The sequence below is a fragment of the Oncorhynchus kisutch genome, linkage group LG6 (genome assembly GCF_002021735.2).
Source record: "Oncorhynchus kisutch isolate 150728-3 linkage group LG6, Okis_V2, whole genome shotgun sequence".
Taxonomy (NCBI): domain Eukaryota; kingdom Metazoa; phylum Chordata; class Actinopteri; order Salmoniformes; family Salmonidae; genus Oncorhynchus; species Oncorhynchus kisutch.
The window spans coordinates 79,781,623-79,802,557 of record NC_034179.2 but is presented as its reverse complement, the minus strand read 5'-3'; the positions used below and the strand labels follow the sequence as shown (position 1 = coordinate 79,802,557).

General features: G+C 46.5%; 1 protein-coding gene across 8 annotated transcripts in view; it reads left to right on the top strand.

Annotated features, from left to right (window-relative positions):
• LOC109897631 (RNA binding protein fox-1 homolog 3) overlaps positions 1 to 20,935 on the top strand; it is a 409,231-nt gene that overhangs the window by 298,066 nt on the left and 90,230 nt on the right. The window contains exon 1 of one of the 8 annotated variants that reach the window (XM_031827803.1): positions 7,350 to 7,785. The exons of 6 other annotated variants lie outside the window; for them this stretch is intronic. In XM_031827803.1, coding sequence (XP_031683663.1) covers positions 7,660 to 7,785 — 126 coding nt within the window. In that variant the 5' untranslated portion in view covers positions 7,350 to 7,659. Of the gene's footprint in view, positions 1 to 7,349; positions 7,786 to 20,935 lie in introns of those variants that run through there. One more of the 8 variants, XM_031827808.1, reaches the window with a different exon arrangement.

The window sequence follows — 20,935 nt, the reverse complement described above, 5'->3', positions numbered from 1 at the left end:
ATAATATAATGTTTGTACCCAGAATGCACTGCTCCATGGACTCTGTCTCTCTCTGTCTCTCCTCCACTGCCTACCTCCCCATTGTCTCCCCCTCTCATTTCCCTTTCTCCATCCCTCCCTCCCTCCCTCCATCCATCCCTCCATCCCTCCCCACGCATTGCAGCTTTTGTTCACTCATTCTTTTAACCGTTTCTTTCGCTCCAAGGTGTCAAGGCAGAAGAATTAAGGGAGTGGTAATAGGGTTATGTCAAGTAGACGGAGGTGTTGTCTCTGTGTGGATGCCTCCCTCCCTCCGTCTCAATGAAAGGTTACTCCAGTTGGTGGGCTCGGCACTGTCTCTGCCGCCGCATTCTCCCCTGCTGTAATGAGAATGGCAACAGACAACTCTCTATCAGTCCTGCTACAGCAGGTGACTGATAGCATTACCACGGGGGAAAAAGCAGAAACAAGAGTCACTCTGCACGAGCAATATGGAAACATGACCAAGACTGATCACAGTGGACACAGATGATTCCCTGTCTCAGGTGGTATTGTGCTCACATTTACCTATTTGGAGCGTTAATTCTTCTATTTTTATAATTTTCTCTGAGTTTGACATTATGAAATTCTCTGTTGGAATATCCTCTGCATCGTGCCCTCAACAGTTTGGCACGGAGGCAGAACGTTTGTGAAATATTGAACAGATATACCTCAGCATTTGGGTTTAGTGGAAAAGAGGCATGATGTTACATTCATGACATAGACTTTTACACAGAGATATTACACTCACTTTCTTTTGAACGGAACCTCTGAAATCTATTGCCTTTCTCCACCTGCGGTTCCACCAAAGTCCACAGTAAATCTGAGTCTGTGCATATGTTCCCAAAGCTATGTTTTGATGGCAGTGAAGTGGAGAGAATTTAAAAGGTGGCAGTGTGTGTGTGTGTGTGTGTGTGTGTGTGTGTGTGTGTGTGTGTGTGTGTGTGTGTGTGTGTGTGTGTGTGTGTGTGTGTGTGTGTGTGTGTGTGTGTGTGTGTGTGTGTGTGTGTGTGTGTGTGTGTGTGTGTGTGTGTGCGTGCGTGCGTGCAGCGTGGGTGCCTCTCCAGGAACAACAGCAGGAGCTCTGGGCACCCTCGGCCAGACAGAGGCTGGCAGCCTGGCAGGCACTCTGTATTTACACCACACACAATCACACCTCCGGTTTCATTTACTCTGTTATGATATGTGCATCTGAGGCGGAGTGGAGGGGAGGCAGTGTTGATGTATCAGCCGTCTCTCTGTGATCCTCTGAGGAAGACGTGGTGGCCATGGTTTGAACACCTGACCCCTGAGGGAGGGAGAGTCGGTGGCACAGCAGAGATGGAAACTCATCTGGAGTTTCTCTCTCTGCTGTCGGTTAAAGAGTGATGGTGAGAGTTATGCCTGCTGGATAGGGGACATTACTGGGCATGACCAATCTGTTCCAAATGGAATGCACTTGGAGTCAGCGCACCAATCGTTGTAATTGACCTTGCCTCGGGCCTTCGGCCGCTATGGTAACAGTTGCTACAGTAGCGTTGTCGAGGCAGGTCAGGAAGTTTGAAAATGTCATAAGGAGAATAATGCTCTGAATAATTTGACGTTTCATTGCTCAACACATTCCACGTGTAATGATGCTATTTGTATTACTTATTTATTTGCTTTCAATCAAAAGTACCCTACTGAAATCCCTCCTCACTTACCACATTTCAGTTAGATTGTTTTGTCAAATAGTGACCTCTTGGTACAGCAGGACATGGTTGTCGTACTAAGCAGTGAAACTGAGGCATGCACTACGTGACAACATCCCCTAGAGCGTCTCTCTGAGGGACAGTAAATATTTCATCATCGATCTGATGTGATTTCCTTGCATGGCAGTCCCTTTGCCCTGTCAGCTGTCTCTCTCTCTCTCTCCCCCCCCCCCCCCTCTCTCTCTCTTTCTCTCCGGTTCACCGGGCTAACAGAGCCTGACCCTTTCCTGTTTGCTGACCCCTCCTGTGCCTGAGCAAAACCCTCGCTTGTGTTCCTCCCACCTTTTTACCTCCCACTGTTTTGGCCTGGGCTATCATTCGCTCCTAGCTGGGGCACTTCCTAGCCCGGGGGCAGAGAGGAGAGGAGGAGAAGTCAGTTAAAGCTTCCTAGTATTGACGTTGACTGTCCGCCGTGAGCCTTCGTCTCTCTCTCTCTTTCATTTTCTCTGAGATCCAGAGGGGTGGTGGTGGTGAGGGGGGAGGGTGAGGTGATATACGGCAGCTCTGTGTGGGAAGCATGGTGAGTCCTCAGGCTTTCTGCAGTGTCGCAGCAAGACGGAAGAGTGCTCAAAAGTCCAAAAGGCCTGACCTCTCCCAGGCTGGTGAGTGATGGCCGGACGCAACCTGCTGATCCCAGCACTGGGTGCATTAGTTTGCAATAAAGAAAGCCGTGATTGTGAAACGCGGCGGGCGAAAACATATGAGGATGAATGACATCATATAAAAGCCAAGCACTGTTTCAGAATCCATTTACAGTGGCGGTTACCAGAGCCTGAAGTCTGTAGCAAGGGCCTACAGCAACAGCATATCCTAGTGGCTTAGATCTCACAGACAAACTCACCCACCCCTTACCTAACCCATAACTATCCTTTCATCAGTGTTATTAGGACTTGACAGCTTTGGGGAGACAAAACCAATACTTTAACTGTAGCCGGCTATTGACATTTAAAAGACAAGTGAGAGACAAATGCGGCTAATTTGGTGCAAGAAAGACTAGCAAATCCTGTTCCTTCATAACTCCGTGTTCTGTCTCTGTGATCACACCAGCAGCCCCCCGTGGCACAGCCTTCCTAATGACTCCGATCTGCACACAAAGTGAAGAAATAATGAGCGGGAGAGCGGGTACCTTGTTGCCTTAATTATGAGCCCAGACAAAGGAACGCTGACTCTTCCACAAAGAGCCTGGCACGGTGAGACGGGTGAGAGGCAGGTTAAACACTCGCCTGCCTTGTCTTCCTGGCGCCTCGTTCCCGTCCTGAACCAACTGGCGTAAGACTCTGCCAGGGATGCCAGGGAAAATGAGAGGGGTGGGGTGGGGAGAGTGGCCGGGGAAGTCTGTAAAATGTCCTTGTTATGATAAACCAGAGGGAGCAGCAGTCAGAAGTTTGTTATGTTAGGCTGCTATGACACAACCTTTAATTAGTGGGGATCCCAGGCGCTCTGGGCCTGAGGTTTAATCAGTGGACCTTTAGCGAGAGCATCACCCTCGCCTTGCTGCACGCCCTGAGGACACGCTGATCATGGCGTCCGTGTGCCCCCTCATCTACTGAGGGGTTCCGAGGCGCCATGGCGATGCCAGATAATGAGGAAGGCTTGTCAGAGGGGCACTCCAAGGGTCCCCCTTCCAAAGGCCCCCGCTGCCTCTCCAGTAATCTACCCAGCACAAAACACTGCTGCTGCTTTGTTTTCATTTCAAAGGATCTCCAGAGGGGAGGGGGGGGGGGGGGGGGGGGGTTGGGTCACAGAGAGACTACTCTAGACCAAATAACATCTGGACCAAATAACATACTCTGAGATCAGTGATCTTTTTGGAACGTCAGTTTACTGATTATATCAATATGTTCACTAACAAGTGGCAGCGAGTGATAAAATATCATTGAATATGTATCAACGTGTTTACATTTGGTCATATCATGTTCCTGTTATGCGTTGTACACATTTGTTTCCTGTCTGTTTCTCTCTGTCCTCCTGATGGGGGAGCTGTGTCCATAGTGAAACCCTGCAGTAGACTGACAGAGAGAGCAGAGGTAAGGATATAAACAGTCATCTCTTATGATGATTATTGCTAGTAGTCAGTATTGATCAAGGCAATATGGTAAACAGTGGGAAACAGGCATGTGCTTCCAATTGTTTGGGCCGCATGAGCCACTGACTCTATTGCCTCTGATTATTGCTGACTGGGCTCAGAGCTCAGGGGATGGCGTCTTAATGGTATCACTGCTGCTTTCCGCCTTTACAGACTACATGACAGACTAAATTACAGACTACATGACAGACTACATTACAGACTACATGACAGACTACATTACAGACTACATGACATACTACATGACAGACTACATGACAGACTACATGACAGACTACATGACAGACTACATGACAGACTATATTATAGACTTCATTACAGACTACATTACAGACTACATGACAGACTACATTACAGACTACATTACAGACTACATGACAGACTACATGGCAGACTACATTACAGACTACATGACAGATTACATGACAGACTACATGACAGACTACATGACAGACTACATTACAGACTACATTACAGACTACCTGACATACTACATTACAGACTACATGACAGAGTACATTACAGACTACATTACAGACTACATGACAGACTACATGACAGACTACATTACAGACTACATGACAGACTACATTACATACTACATGACAGACTACATGACAGACTACATGACAGACTACATGACAGACTACATTACAGACTACATGACCGACATACATTACAGACTACATGACAGACTACATGACAGACTACATTACAGACTACATGACAGACTACATGACAGACTACATGACAGACTACATGACAGACTACATGACAGACTACATGACAGACTACATGACATACTACATGACAGACTACATGACAGACTACATTACAGACTACATTACAGGCTACATGTCAGACTACATTACAGACTACATTACAGACTACATTACAACCCCACCGGACTCTGAAACCCACAGGAAAATCACCATATTTATAACATATTTCCTGTTTGTATTTTATCTGTTACCAGGTGTTTCACTGTTATATTTTGAAGGGATATTATCATCTGCTTTAAAAACAGTAATGTCTCAAATCAGCTGATTGCATCTCCTGTGCCTCTCATCTCCCCCACCTCTGTGTGAGTCCTGTCTCAGAGGAGTAATCACAGAGCTGGGCCAACTAGAAACACACTGGAGGAACACATGACAAGGGGGATGGGGATAATAATCCTTATTATGATTATTATCAGGTTGCCACAGTGGAAATGGTGATCATGGTGATGAGGAGGAGGTGATAGAAGACAGTGATGATGGTGGTCATTGTGATGAGGAGGAGGAGGTGATGGAAGACAGTGATGATGGTGGTCATTGTGATGAGGAGGAGGTGATAGAAGACAGTGATGATGGTGGTTATTGTGATGAGGAGGAGGAGGTGATAGAAGACAGTGATGATGGTGGTCATTGTGATGAGGAGGAGGAGGTAATGGAAGACAGTGATGATGGTGGTCATTGTGATGAGGAGGAGGTGATAGAAGACAGTGATGATGGTGGTCATTGTGATGAGGAGGAGGAGGAGGTGATAGAAGACAGTGATGATGGTGGTCATTGTGATGAGGAGGAGGTGATAGAAGACAGTGATGATGGTGGTCATTGTGTGTTGGATGTTGGAAGTCAGCTACTGTATTCCATCAACAGTCTACAGCAATGGTTTCTCTTCTTTTTTTCATTGGAAGAATAGGTCTGGCATTAACTGGAGTTAACTGAGGATATCTCCAGCACATTTTGATAGATTAATTCCACATGACTCAAAGAAAGGCACAACATTCCATCAATTCTCTCTTTGAAGGGAGTGAAGAGAGAGAGAGAGACAGAGAGGGAGACAGAGAGGGAGGGAGACAGAGAGGGAGGGAGACAGAGAGGGAGGGAGACAGAGAGGGAGGGAGGGAGGGAGGGAGGGAGGGAGGGGGAGGGAGGGAGGGAGGGAGGGAGGGAGGGAGGGAGGGAGGGAGGGAGGGAGGGAGGGAGGGAGGAGGGAGGGAGGAGGGAGGGAGAGGGAGAGAAGGGGAGAGAGAGAGGGAGAGAGGGGGAGAGGTAGAGAGGGGAGAGAGAGAGGGGGAAAGAGAGAGGGAGAGGGAGAGAGAGGGAGAGGGAGAGGTAGAGAGGGGAGAGAGAGAGGGGGAGAGAGAGAGGGAGAGGGAGAGAAGCTTTTTGTCTCTGCAGCAGTAGCAGCACCTGCTGGCTCTAGCCAAGTCATCTCATCAGAGAGTGTTATACAGTACAGGGACATGCAGCGGTAATACTGTCCGACTGCTTGTACTTAACACAGGCTCTTGGACCTGAACAAGACGTGTGCAGACATGCAGTCATACCACTGGTGTTCCAGTTAACACAGCCTCAGCCTTATCCAAGTCTCAATTAAGATCATGCTGATTGGTCATTTAGCAGAGGACCAACTTCTCCCTCCATTCTGTTCAGCTCAACAATTAGATGAACAAAACATATCAGCCAACAATTACATAATGTTATTACAGTATTACACATTGTGCTGTGACACTTTTTGGTTTTCCCTAATCTGCAATCTGTGCTCTGTCCCAGTGTCTGGGGCTAATGAATAGGAAGTAGGGGTTAGTTGAACTCCTTCCTGGTGTAATTTCCCCCCTGCATACTATCTGAATGGGGCTGATTGAATCTGAATGGAGTGTCCCAGAGTGAGTTAATTTGGCACAGTGGACATGCGTCGTCTCCCACAGCAGGGCGTGATTATGATGGTCTGTCTGTGTCTGGGTGGGAAAGTGACCAAATTCACAATGATATTATTGTAGCTACCCCTGTGTCATAAATGGGTTGTGTTTGAAGGCTAACATCACACAGCCTTTATGGGAGCTCCATTGTGTTTTATATCAAACCCCTTGTTGTTTCTACAGAAGAAGGGAAAAAAGATTAAAAAGGGACTTTACATTTGTAGCGTAAATCATTTATGGATCGACTCTCTCTCTGTCAGGGCGGATGTATATTTACTGCTCACAGATGAAGAGAGATGTCACGGCTGAAGCTAAAGCGAATAACGGGGCTTTGTGAATACATTTGCCAGACTTCTATGGATGCTGTGAATTCATATTTGCCATACATGTTGTATGTGTCCTTGAGTGCAGCTCTTGCATAGACGGAGGGAGACCGTGGACGGCATTAGGCTCTGAGGGAGGAGCCTGCAATTAAAATGCTGTATGCAGCATCCCACGAGGTGCTAATGCCCAGGATCAGCTGCTGTTCTAATGTCATTTCATCCCCCCTGTTATTCACACGGCCTGTTTGATGTAGGAATACATCACCTCTTTTATCACCCCAACTCCCACCCCCGTCGACTCTACAACCCCCCATCCCTCCCTCTCCCCGGTTTTCACAGAACCTCCCCTTCTGTGTCTGAATGCTTATGTTGTCTTTTATCGCTTCCAAAGTAAACAGAGTCGCGCCGGGGACAAGCGAGAGAGAGAGATAGGGAAGGAGAGTGAGAGAGAGAGATAGGGAAGGAGAGCGAGAGAGAGAGATAGGAAAGGAGAGCGAGAGAGAGGGAGAGGGAGAGAGAGAGAGAGAGAGAGAGAGAGAGAGAGAGAGAGGTGGCACATGCACATTGTCAGTGTGCGGCTGGCTACCGTGGTTACCTACTGCAATAGACACACAAAAGCAGAAATAGAAATTCTCAGGAGGGAATAAAAGACCACAACAAGAGAGAAGGAAGACCAGGGCAGGAGAGAGAAAAAAGAGAGTGGTACTCTGCCAGAAGGAGAGAGAGAGTAGAGAGAGTGAGTGGGAACAAGAGAGCGAGCAAGAGAGAGCAAGAGACAGAGTAGCGAGGAAAGAGAGCGAAGGATCTTCCTGCTAAATGCGCAAAGCATCCCGTTACCACACGCTGAGCTCCATGGCCAACTCAGGCTGTCTGCTTCTCTCCGGCTCCGGGATGCTACCTCACTCCCTCCACTGTCCCCCTGCCTTCCTCTACCTACACCAGGTAAGTCTCTCTATCTCCATCCCTTCCTCTCTTTTTCTGTCTCCTCCTCTCCCTCCCTCTCTCTCTCTCGCTCCGTCTTTTTCATTCCTCCGTTTGCTCGGCAGCACGTGATATTGTGTTTCCCCGAGTACTTCCCCAACCCCGACCCTGACCCTTCCAACACAGACAGGGGGGGTCATCTCCTTTATTTTCCCCTTTTCAGCCTTTATTTCCTCCTTTTATTTTCCTCTAATCCACCCCGTGCAGTTTTGAACGAGGGAATTCATGAATTAGTGACGTGGGACTGGGTTACGACATGTTTGTTTAGATCTCGGCTTCATGACTCATTTTGCTGTGATTGTAACACTGCATATCTTACTGCTCATTCTATGGTCATACTGTCCTGTCACTTTCCATTGTGTGTCAACACTTTTCACTGAGAAATTCAGGAAAAAAAATTACTCAGTCACTTACTCAGTCACTCAGTGCATTTTGTGAGAGGGGGACATTGAGCAACTCTTTCACTTTTCTGTCATGATCATCTACATTGATATTTGTTTGAGTAATTATATGAAGCTTCGATATTTGGTGTTAATTGATTCCTTGTCACTGGTCCCTCTTGCTTTGTGAAATCTTAAGATTCACTCTGCAGAGGAAAACAACTACCCAACAAAGTGACTGTTAAGAGCGGGCCCATATGCATCTCTTGAATTATTCAAAACATTTTAATTCAGCGAGGGGGGGTGGTCGCCTGTTCAATTGTGTTTTTACTACCACTAGCATGTGTTGCAGTAAACAATGTGTTACTGCAGTGATTGAAGCAAATAATGGTAAGGCTGGCAGGATGGAGCCTCCTGCTTCCCCTTTTAAATCCTGCTCCCCATCAGGGTAATGGCCCCTCTCCCCTCCTACCCATCTGTCTAGCGCGGGCACACCCCGACGGCTAGGCCATCAGAGGGGGACAGGCATGTGGACGACCAGGTGCCGCTAGCACACACTTCATGTGGAGAAGCCAGGGCTAGGATTCCCCAAGGAAATACTGCTTTTATTCATGGCCTCAGGAATGTGTGTGTGTGTGTGTGTGTGTGTGTGTGTGTGTGTGTGTGTGTGTGTGTGTGTGTGTGTGTGTGTGTGTGTGTGTGTGTGCGTGCGCGTGCGTGTGCGCGTGCGTGCGTGCGTGCGTGCGTGCGTGCGTGCGTGCGTGCGTGCGTGTGTGTGTGTGTGTGTGTGTATGGGGGTTGGGGTCTATATTTGTGTATGAAACAAAGGGTGATATGTATGACAATTGGGAATTTCTTCAACTTTACCTCTGCTGTAACTGACTTATGGAAATAGAGAGGCTGGTCTACAAAGACAACATTATTTTCTGAAACACAAGATTACTGTACTGTATCTGTCCATATGATTTGTGGCTGACTCTAGAAAAATATATATATATTACTTATTGTATGTCACTTATGGGGCATATAATGTCAGTCCTGCTTCAAACAAATACATGTTTTGCTCTGTTCAATCCATATCCTTATTAAGTGGAGGAACACCTCAGAATTCATAGAAAATTCAAAAAGGATGTTTTCACAAAATATCAAAGCATTTCACATGAATCAATGATTCACATTCCCTTGTTATGGGAGCCCACCGGACCTATCCTACTCCTGCAGTGTTATTTGGGAAATGACTCTAGCCCTCTCCTCTCCCCCTTTCTCTGTGCTGACCCCTCTTTTGTATCGTGGCCATCGCTCCTTTTCAGACGGTGGCAGGTCACTGCATCCTCTGCACCTCTCTTTCTCCCCGCACCTCGGCCCAGATGCACCTCTCTTTCTCCCCGCACCTCGGCCCAGACGCACCAGCCGCCTGTGTGAGGGAAGAGACACACAGAGACTATAAGGACAATAGATTGAGGTGAAAGCCTTTTCCCTAGCAGTTTGTTTGAATTCAAAAAAGGGGAGACGGCATTAAAATGACTCTGAGTGCTTTGGGTATTATGTTGGAACATGATGCTGTATGATATCACAGGCGTACAGAGTTTTATTACATAAAAGATTACTGAACCAATACTTTTTCCTGTTTTACGTTGCGGCAATTTCACTGTGTTGTTGTACCACGGCAGTCGGCTTTGATGCTCTTTGTAGTGGGTCGTTGTGTTTATGAATCCTGGCTAAATGTTTGTTTTCATTTACACAAGAAGAGACTCCCCGTTGTGTAATGCGAGAAATGCGGCTATTTTGATTACAAAATGGCAGTATCATGCTACCTCTCGCTGCTGTAATTCAGAGGGTATTTTGGGACTCTCTACTACATGTGAAAAGCTGCCTGTCTGTCTGCGGAGATGATGTCATCTTTTTCCTCCGTCGATCAGGATTTAACAGTAGCATATTCCATGACTTATGGTGTCTGATATTAACAGCACTGATGAATTACAGAATGGGGGTTTACTTCACTGCTGTATATGAAAGTAGAAATATATTTCTGATACAAATGTTGGGGTGGGATACGTAAACACACACTATTTAGTTGTGGCTTGTACAGTTGCTGGGCCTCAGTTTGTATCCCATGGATTTTCTATTTAGCAGGCTTTGGGTGGGCATCTGGCTGTGGTCGTAAATGCAGCTATATTATCTAAGTAGGAAGCAGTTCAATTAAAAAGAGGGAGTTTCTTAAGGCATGTCTTACATGTCTCTCTGTTTGAGCCTGCTACCATATCTGGAGATCTCACATTTCTGAAATTGCTTTCCTTGATTTGTAATTGGATTTTGTATCATCACATTCTGCTGTGTTGATATTGACCCTTATTGTCATATCTATTGATTGTTTCTGTGGGTGTTTTGCGTTATTCATTTCCCCTCACCCGTTTTCTGAATAGCATCTTAAATGGTTATTCAACCTTTAAAGGGAGCTTTCATGCGTGTGTAGATGGGGAGGGATCGTCTGGTTTCACCTGTTCCTCTGTCAGTGGTGTACCAGGCAGGCAGCCCTGGGGAGGTCTGTGTCCTCCTCCACAGCAGCGGGCCACTGATCTCTCTTCTCTCAGTGTAACCGACTCCTGCCTGCGTCAACACTGTGATCCCTTCTACGCAGCCGGGAGTGGAGGGAAGACAGAGGCCGGGGAGGAAGGGATGTGGAGAGAACTGGGAATACACCACTTTATCTATCTTTGCATCCCTCTATCCCTCCCCCTCGGTTCAGGCCTTCATCCTCCACCGCCTCCCCAGTGAGGGGCTGTTTTGCCCGAGGGGGGGGGGGGGGAACAGTATCTGACAGTATGGGAGATTCAGGTTCCAGGTCTCCAGGGACAGGGCTAATTCTAGCGGTGAAGAGACAGGGCCTTTCTAGGGGATAATTATTGTAGGCCAAGCTGTACTATTGACAGCTGTAAATGGAGACGATGTCTGAAACTGGGGGCCAATAGATTTCTGTTCCTACATGGGCTGTGTGGGTGCATTGGAGATGGGTTTGAGAAATGAGCCACAGCCTCTTTGGGCTTTGGAATGAGAGTGTGGAGGAGGCAGGAGGGCTGGGTTCTCCCCCTCCACTGACCTCATGGGGAAAGGTTAACTGAGAATGGTTGTCTCTTTAGGCGCGAAGCTGAATGAGACCCTCAGTGTACATGGCCTTTATGGTTAAATGGTTCCTGTTAAAGCTGGACCCGGTATTCTTTGAAGATAACGAGAGGGCCTGGAGAAGGGAAGGACTGTTTACGACACCTTTCCACTTTTTTATATCCATTGACAAGTTATTTTATATTTCCATCTTCTGTTTCATAAATTCAAAAATGCATTCATAGCATTTTAAATCATTTCATTTCGTCACCAAGAAATCTGGGCTTGACTCCTTAATGCAGTCAATTTGATGCAACGCAATTCACTTTGATTCAATCAAACTCGATTCAAAAACTTCAAACCCTATTTCATTGGTAGAGAATACGTTTCATTGTGTATTTTGCCTAAGATTATTTCTATGGAGGCCCTCTCTCTCTCTCTCTCTCTCTCTCTCTCTCTCTCTCTCTGTCTCTCTCTCTCTGTCTCTCTCTCTCTCTCTCTCTGTCTCTCTCTCTCTGGCTCTCTCTCTCTCTCCCTCTCTCTCTCTCTCTCTCTCTCTCTCTCTCTCTCTCTCTCTGTCTCTCTCTCTCTCTGGCTCTCTCTCTCTCTCTCTCCCTCTCTCTCTCTCTCTCTCTCTCTCTCTCTCTCTCTCTCTCTCTCTGTCTCTCTCTCTCTCTCTCTCTCTCTCTCTCTCTCTCTCTCTCTCTCTCTCTCTCTCTCTCTCTCTCTCTCTCTCTCCCTCTCTCTCTCTCTCTCTCTCTCTCTCTCTCTCTCTCTCTCTCTCTCTATCTGCCATTCAGCTGTTTTGTCCCTTAAACACCAAATTCATAACAGCAGAACAAAAGCGGAGGGGACTGATTGAAATGTTTTCTCACTTTTCCTCGCCGCTCTGGAGGAGTATTGTAAATCACAGCTCAGTCGTTTATGTTGAAATGTCATTTGGTGTGTGAGCTGAGCAGAGTGGGGGCTGCCTAGTTCTTCAGAGGGGATGCGAGTCACACCCCACTCCCTCCCTGTGACTAGTAGTTCTCTTAAGGCTACCTACCGACTTACTCTGTTAGACCGCTGTAAATGGAACCAAATTACATTTCCTCCCCACAAAAAGAATGTCACAAACAGTTCAAAAGACATGCACATGCATGAAGCCGTATTGTGGGATTCTGTCTCTTTGGGGGGGGAGGATTTGTGTTGATTCACAATGTTTCACAGGAGAATGCGTACTTAACATTAGAGTGGGGTGCAGTGCATTAATACATTTATATTTACATTTAGCCAATAATGCTAAACATCTCCAGTCATTAATGGTACCCATTAGCCTGGAGTTGACCAAGCTTTCTATATGCATAGCCTACAGTGTCATGTGATTAGCATGCACAGTGCTTCTGAAAACAAAGTGCTGTTTTGGATATCTTCACTCTCCAGTATTCATCCAGATTATTTTATAGCATGACGCATCATTTGCACTCACTGTATATAGACTTTTAGTTTTCTTTTGTTTCCACTATATTATTGACTGTATGTTTTGTTTATTCCATGTGTAACTCTGTGTTGTTGTATGTGTCGAATTGCTACGCTTTATCTTGGCCAGGTCGCAGTTGCAAATGAGAACTTATTCTCAACTTGCCTACCTGGTTAAATAAAGGTGTTCTCAACTTGCCTACCTGGTTAAATAAAGGTGTTCTCAACTTGCCTACCTGGTTAAATAAAGGTGAAATAAAAAAATACAATTTAATTAATTTAATCACTATTCATGTCAAATATTTACTGTCTCAGGAAAACTGATCCCAGATCCCGGAATCATTTTTCTCCTCATTTAAAGAAAGTATAATGCAGTATTTTAATGTTTTATCGGGGGCGACACCAATACATGCCACCATGTGCATTTTACAACTATTATCATAGGACTATTATAGGAGCAGCCTGTGATCAAAAAAGGGAAGTGAACGTGAGTGTCGTCAACCCTGTATCTCAGTGGCCTCATTCTCTATGCAGACATTTAATACAGCTCAAGAGTATTCGCTTGGTTTTGCAATCGCCACCATTACGTCCGCTTGAGCACTCCTTTAGCTAAAGAGAGACCGCGAGCGGAGCAGGCTGAGGGGGCAGCGAGAGGGGAACGAGACGAGAGACGCGACACAATGCCTCCTTGTCTTTACACTGCGGGAGCTCTCTCTATCTCCCTCTCCTCTCTCTCTCTCACACACACACACACACACACACACACACACACACACACACACACACACACACACACACACACACACACACACACACACACACACACACACACACACACACACACACACACATACACACACACACATATACACACACACACACACATACACGCAGGGATAAAACAGGGAGGATGATAACCCCACTGTGAAAATCCATCAGAACTATGTTTGTATGGGTGACTGTTTTTACTGAAATATAATCTATCCTGAGGTTTTCTGTTTCTCTGAATGGCTCAGTAAAATGCTTAAGCAGCCCGAGCAGCTTGACTCCAATTATTTCTTTACTGCAGTAACTTAGCCAGCTGTGATTATTATGTTTATAATGTAGAGTCACTCTCTTACTGTCCTTCAAGCCTCCTCCTCTCAGCTGGATCCTCTCAAATGAGACATAATATCTTGTGTGCTGAGTTAACAGAGTGACCATAGAAGTGAAACAGCCATCACCTGCTATTAAAGCCACCACCTTTTTATCACCACCCTGCTTAATGGCAGTGGTGAACAGCAAAGCATTATTACTGGTTTCTCCGTTCCTCCTCGTGCTCCTTCCCTTCCAGCCAAGCTGTTTTTCCTCTGTCAGTTAGACGGGGCTCGTGAAAAATAGTTCTCTAGGTAAACACAGAAATGTTGTTTTTCAAAAGGTCATTATCAGCACCAGTGTGACTTCTGCTTGAGGAAATCATTTATCATATCAGAGACACTTTGTAGTAGTTCTCAGTGATTTTTTTAGATTTATTTCTGCCTCGACTTGCAATATTGCCGTGGCTAGCTTCTCATTTGGAAGCCGGTAACTGTATATATTACTATTAAAAGGCACCAGGGGTCATCCTCTAAAGAACATCAATATTTGAACTATACTGTTGTGGTTCAACATGTACTGGTGTATAAAAATAAATGGGGCTTGAAATTGATTTTAAGTTCTCTGTGAAAAAGTCCAAAGGTATTTGGAAATGAAAGTGAGGGGGAGGAGTGTGCCACCCGGCACATACCAAATAGATGACCTCTAGCAGGCACATTTATAATTGCTTTTGTTTCTTCAAATCAAATGAGCCCTTTTATTGTCATTTTTTTTATTTTTCAGAGGTGGGACTGAATTGTCAGTTACGCCACATTATTTTTTTAAAGCCTAAAGTTAATATGAAGTAATACCTTTAATTCCCAACACATCTCTGCCTCTCCTGTCAACACTCACATACCGAACAAATCACCATTAGATGGTTATTAGAATAACAAGTGGGCCGTTATACACCTTCCTCCTATGTGTTGAATAGACAAAACAAACGCTCACACTCTTCTTCTTTCCTGGCGGGCAACTGAACAGGAATGAGGTTCATTACTCACCACTAGTTGGATAATCACCTCAAGAGGTATGAAGAAGCTTGTGTAATTTCCCCCAAATCAGTGGCCTCCTACCCCGTCTGTCTCCATTTCGTTGAGAGCCTAAATCTGGTTGTTTTGTCTTGCAGCAGTTTGTTAGTGGAGCACGCCTCTGTGTTTCTCTCCAATCATCTATCAAGGTGAGCTGTGTGGGAAAGAGCATCGCCTCGGGGTTCCTCCCCATGTGCTTAGGAGGTTTTATTAGGTCCCAACGGACCACTGCTGTGGTGCCTTAAAAAATGGAACTTACAAATTACTGCCTCCACGTGCCGTGTGTGTGTGTGTGTGTGTGTGTGTGTGTGTGTGTGTGTGTGTGTGTGTGTGTGTGTGTGTGTGTGTGTGTGTGTGTGTGTGTGTGTGTGTGTGTGTGTGTGTGTGTGTGTGTAGGCCTACGTGCATATGCTCTATAGGTTTTTTTGCACTTGCAAAAAGATAGATAAATGCACCCGTGTGTGTTCATATGCGATTCAGATGAATGTAAATCAGTGTGTGAGTGAGAGAGTCTGAGTGCCATATTAGTACAGCATGTCCTTGGGAGAATATAGGAGTGATCATGTGCTGCATGTCTCCAGGGGGACTGTTGGAGGTGGGGTCAGTACCAGCTGTCATCTCCCTCACGGCTACTCTACACTTTCTGCTATTCATGTTAGGAGAGATGAGCTACTATGGAGTCACTCTCTCTGAACAAGCAGATATTTTCCATTTCTCACCGCTGTTCAGACCTTTGCTTCTAATTTAATGAATCGGAATTGTAACTCCACATTGTTAGCATTTAGCAATAGCAAGTAATGAGTAGTAATTAACGTTTTCAAAGAGGGTCGTAAAGGCTGAAAGACACCGCTTTCACCAAGAAAACGTTGAAGCAGCGCAGTCAGAGGAGATATTGTCATGCGGAGAAAGGCCTAATTTACCAAGCCAACTGTTTTTGTAATGTAAATAACTTTATTTTGTCAGGCAGACCGCTATCAGTGCTAACGTGAGTAATCAGTCTGATATCCTCGGCATTCTGGCTCCCTCAATGAACTGTAATAAACTGTAATAAATTACTCTGCTCATTTTTTCCAATGATTGCTCTTTCTGGTGCTTGGAGAGGAAGTGCTAATTAACTGAATGTGAATGAAATTCTAGGGCAGAGTGGTATCAATGTGAGGGAGACAAATGCGATTTAGCTCTGTCGAGAGCGAGTGGAAAATTGCTGCGTAAATTGGAGGTTGTTGCTGCCGAGAGTTTTCTGTGTGCTTACATTTCATGGGTGAGAATCCAATCTCGCAGGGCAGCACTGCCCTCTCTAATACACTCTAGTGTACTCCACCTACTCTATGATAGGGCTCTAAAAACACCCCAAATCTCCTCTGTAACACACACACACACAAAGGTAAAAGACATTGTGAAGCCGAGGAGTTGCTGGTAGTGGGGGATAGATGGAGACTTCTTATGCTGTACAAACAGCAATTTGCCTCATCTTCCAATTGACCAAAATTCCTCACATTCCTTGACTGTAAGCAAAATAGACAGGACATTTTCTACAACTCTCCGCTTGTTTATGGAGCTTGTGTGTCTTTCTGTCATTTCCAACCTGTCAGAGAGTAGGTGCTTCAGATAGGTAAGGCAAGCCCTAACGTCTCTCTCACTCTCTCCACTCTTCCTTTTTCTCCTTTTTCCTCTCTCTTTCGTCTCTGACTGCGATGGCCATTTTTATCTATGGGTTTGGGCAGTTTTGGAGAGAATTACGGTGACAGTGTCATGGAAATGATAGGCCGGCAGTGAGATATCTGTGCCTCATAAATTCTCCATTCCTCAACATACTTTACGAGGGAGGTTTCTGTGCGTAAGACAGCCAGTGTGCCACCGTATCCATCTCCACCTGCTCTTCCACTTCAGAGCCTAGCTCCCTCCATCCACTTTAAGACAGCAGCCCAGCTTCTGCTGGATTTATAGACGGCTACACTAGCAACACTCATTTGAGAATTTATTTTCACTTTCATTTGGTCTGTAAACAATGCTTCTGATGATTTTACGATACATTTTTTCCCTCTGGTGCTAGATTAAGTTTCAGGCCCTTTATTGGGAGGTCCAGTCAGTACCATGAGGCAGAGATGAAGAGATGGAAACTACATTACATCAAGCTGATGCACTGCTGTGTGTGAAACTGTACTACTAAACCCCCATAAGGCCTTGTTGTAGTGAAGTATTGTACTACTGTATCAGCAAAGGTCATGGGCTCCTCTGATTATACTGTATGAAGGCAGATCAAAGGCTGCAGGATTGTAGATGTATATTTCTGTGTGATTTGTGTGAAGGGGCTTTTCCCTCAGAGAGCTATGCCCACCACGATATAGGGAAAAAGACAATCTAAGTTACAGTATAGAGTAAGTTAGCTGAGGGCCGTGGCTGCTGCTGTTATGTTGGTCGATGTTTCACATGTATTATTCTACACTCACTGTGTGATGTTGGTTGGCAAATTGCAGCTTCGCATGTCAAACACATTGATATTGCCCAGGAGTGGTAGAATAGGGAAAACATGATTTATTAACTTTTTCATTTATTTAATTATCCCTGTTGTTTTGAACACGCTATATACACCAGCCCTCTGTTTTCATTTTTCAATGAAGGTCTGAATTCACTTCCCTAAGTTGTGGGGTGATTCGATGAGGAGAGTTTGAGTGTGTTTCCAGGGTTGTGGCACTTCCCAACTCAGTTAAAGTAGTGAGCTCCTCTCCTTTATTGGGTAAGCTTTGGCCTCTTGTTTGGGCCGGAGAAGTAGTGGCTGGAACCAGTGAGGTCTGCTCCATCTTCAATCATATCTTTACACTCTCGCTCCCACTACCATTCTGTTCACACAAAGACAGAACATCCCATAGGGGACTGAGCACCAAGCCTGGTGCTGTATGTAGAACCAGTGGACCTGAAGATTGCAGTAATCACTCACTTGATCTTCATGGAAGACTTTACCCACGGATACCCCATGATACCTGTAAGTCAGTCAAATAGGGTTTGTGTTTGAAGAATACTCTATAGGTTTTTACAATCAGCTCCGGTATTCCCAACACGCCTCTGATGTCAGCACACCTGCTTATTGGCCAGACATACCTGTTTCTTTAACGAGACAGGATGCTCAATGGAAGCAGACAAGGCTGTTTCACAGGGGACTTGATCTAATCTACTCCCCCTCAACATGGACATTCACTGTCACTGACACACACACGTCATCTCCAATAAACTTGGGGAAGGCAGAGCATGTCGAAGCCAGCCTCTCTGGTAACTGGCACTGGCACTCGGTTAAGCTTTCATGTTCCACGCGGCACACGCCATTGTTTGCGTGTTAATCAAATGATTTAGGTCCAACGTTTATTTTTTATCTGAACCTGTCTTTTTGATTTTGTTTACCGGAGAGCCCCTCGAACAGAAGCTGTAAACTGTACAATCTGAATCTTCTAAGAGTTTTATCTGGAGAAAGAAATCACTCTTGGTTGCTCTTTCTGTTTTTGCTCGATCTCTCTCCCGCCTCTCCTCTCATTCCCCCTCTCCTCGCATTCCCCCTCTCCTCGCGTTCCCCCTCTCCTCTCGTTCCCCCTCTCCTCTCATTCCCCCTCTCCTCTCGTTCCCCCTCTCCTCTCGTTCCCCCTCTCCTCGCGTTCCCCCTCTCCTCTCGTTCCCCCTCTCCTCGCGTTCCCCCTCTCCTCGCGTTCCCCCTCTCCTCTCGTTCCCCCTCTCCTCGCGTTCCCCCTCTCCTCGCGTTCCCCCTCTCCTCTCGTTCCCCCTCTCCTCTCGTTCCCCCTCTCCTCGCGTTCCCCCTCTCCTCTCGTTCCCCCTCTCCTCTCGTTCCCCCTCTCCTCTCGTTCCCCCTCTCCTCTCGTTCCCCCTCTCCCCCTCTCTCTGTGTGTGTGTGTGAGAGCAGGTGACTACTCACTGCGTCAGTGTAAGTGCTCACCAGCAGGTTATTCCCTCTGAACTGGGGCTCTTATTTAATGCTAATTGCAACAATTAGCATGTGAATGTGGAGGAAATTACATAATAGGAGTAAGATAAATATTGATGTTAATTCATATTCGAGGAAGAGGGGACCCTGCACCGGGTTCCTGTAAATGTAGCCCCAACCCTCATTTGCATACATACATCTGGGCCAATTAGAAGCAAACATGATTGCTGTTGAGGTTAAAAATAAATCATTTAACTCCTAGAAGGCGACGTGTCACCGGCATGGAGAGAGAAGAGAAAATGGGAGTTGGGGCATGATGGGAATTTATTTTCAACTTTCCTCTGTGGTGTACTTACTGGTGTCTAAAGCCGGAAGCAGCTGCAATTGAAGGTTAAATGACATCCATCAGACTGTTAGACAGCTGACCAAGGGATGAGTCTTTTCATTGTGACTTTGTAATAACTGCAACTCTGCGCTGCACAACGAGCCAGAGAGAGACGGATGACCTTGCCTGGTCCGTTCCGACGGTCTCCCAAAGCTCTCATCACATGGGAGGAACTGTAAATACCAGGTGATGTCTTGTTGTTGTAGGGAAAAGGCAGGGAGAGGCTCTACACTGGGGGGGACAGAGGTACAGTCCAGTATGGGGTGTTTGGGTACTGGTGGTACAGAGAGGGCAGTGACCCAGGACAGATAGCCCTGGCCCCTGGGCGCTATGCGCTAGGCGAGGGGGATGCTGGGGTCTCAGCAGGCTGCCGTGACTGAGCAGTCGTCGGGGTGGAAGTAAAAACGTCCCCTAGAAGGCAGGCGCCCACCATCTGGACAATGGCCCACGTCTGCAAATCAGCAATGTGCAGCCGATGGGCCATCAAACATATACACACACACACACGCACACGCACACACACACACACACACACACACACACACAACACACACACACACACACACACACACACACACACACACACACACACACACACACACACACACACACACACACACACACACACTCACACACACACAAACACAAACACTATACACTCAGACACACACTCAAATCTACACACGCACCTTCCCCCCCCCCAACCCTGTCTGCGTTTTCTTTCTTTTTTTATGCGAAAGAAAGAAAGCGGGAGAAGGAGAAGGAGAGCAGTGCCAGAGGCGGGCGGGCGGTGGAGAAACCTCATTTCTTCCGGCATGCTGCAGCGAGTGGGTTATTGAGGTGGCTGTAATTTGATAAGGAGAAGAAACTCAATGGACTGTGAGCAAGTCAGCAGTTTGAGGCCAGTCACATTTCTGATGTGGAGGTGGTGGTGGTGGTGGTGGTAGTGGGAGGCTGGGGGGAGACAGGAGGACGGGGGAGGGAGTGGGGCTCCCTGACATTGGCAATCTCACTTCCATGGGAACAGAGAGAGGATGGGAGGAGCGGCTCTGATCCGCTTGAGGTCCGATATGTTCTCGGACGGAGCCGCAGGCGATGTTCCCAGGCGGATGCCCCACATACCCTAGTCTGATCAATCCTAATCTGGGGATCTCCCACTGAGCCCCTTCCATCCTCGTCTGCTGTTTCAAACATTCGCTCACTCCTTCCTTTATCCCTACCTTTTTACACATGCTCGTTATTATGCTTTACTCCCAGTCACTTTTTGTTGTTGTGGCTGCTTCTTCTTTGCCAGATAAGAGACACAAGTGTGATCAGTGCAGGCCTTTGATGTTCCCATAAATAATGGGCCAGCGCGGCCCACTCCAGAGCCCTCCGCTTCCTAGCTCAGATCAAAGATTAGCTCCACGTCGGCCCCAGCCCAGCCCAGCCCTGGAATAAAGAACTTTATTGGATTCCAGGAGCCCCGTACGGTGCACTAGGCCCTGCCTCTCCAGCACAGTCCCTCGTCAGACGCTGGCGGCGAAACACTTTCACACGCAGTCTATTGAACTGTTTGTACTCCCAGGATCTACAAAAAAGAGATAACAAGAAAGGCTGAACAATGCTGACTTTTTAATCAACACCACGTTCAGAGGCAATCAGCAACAGAATCCAGGCAGTTGAAAAATCTCTCTGAGAGAACGGTGGGACAGGGGGATTGTTGTGAAGCTACTGT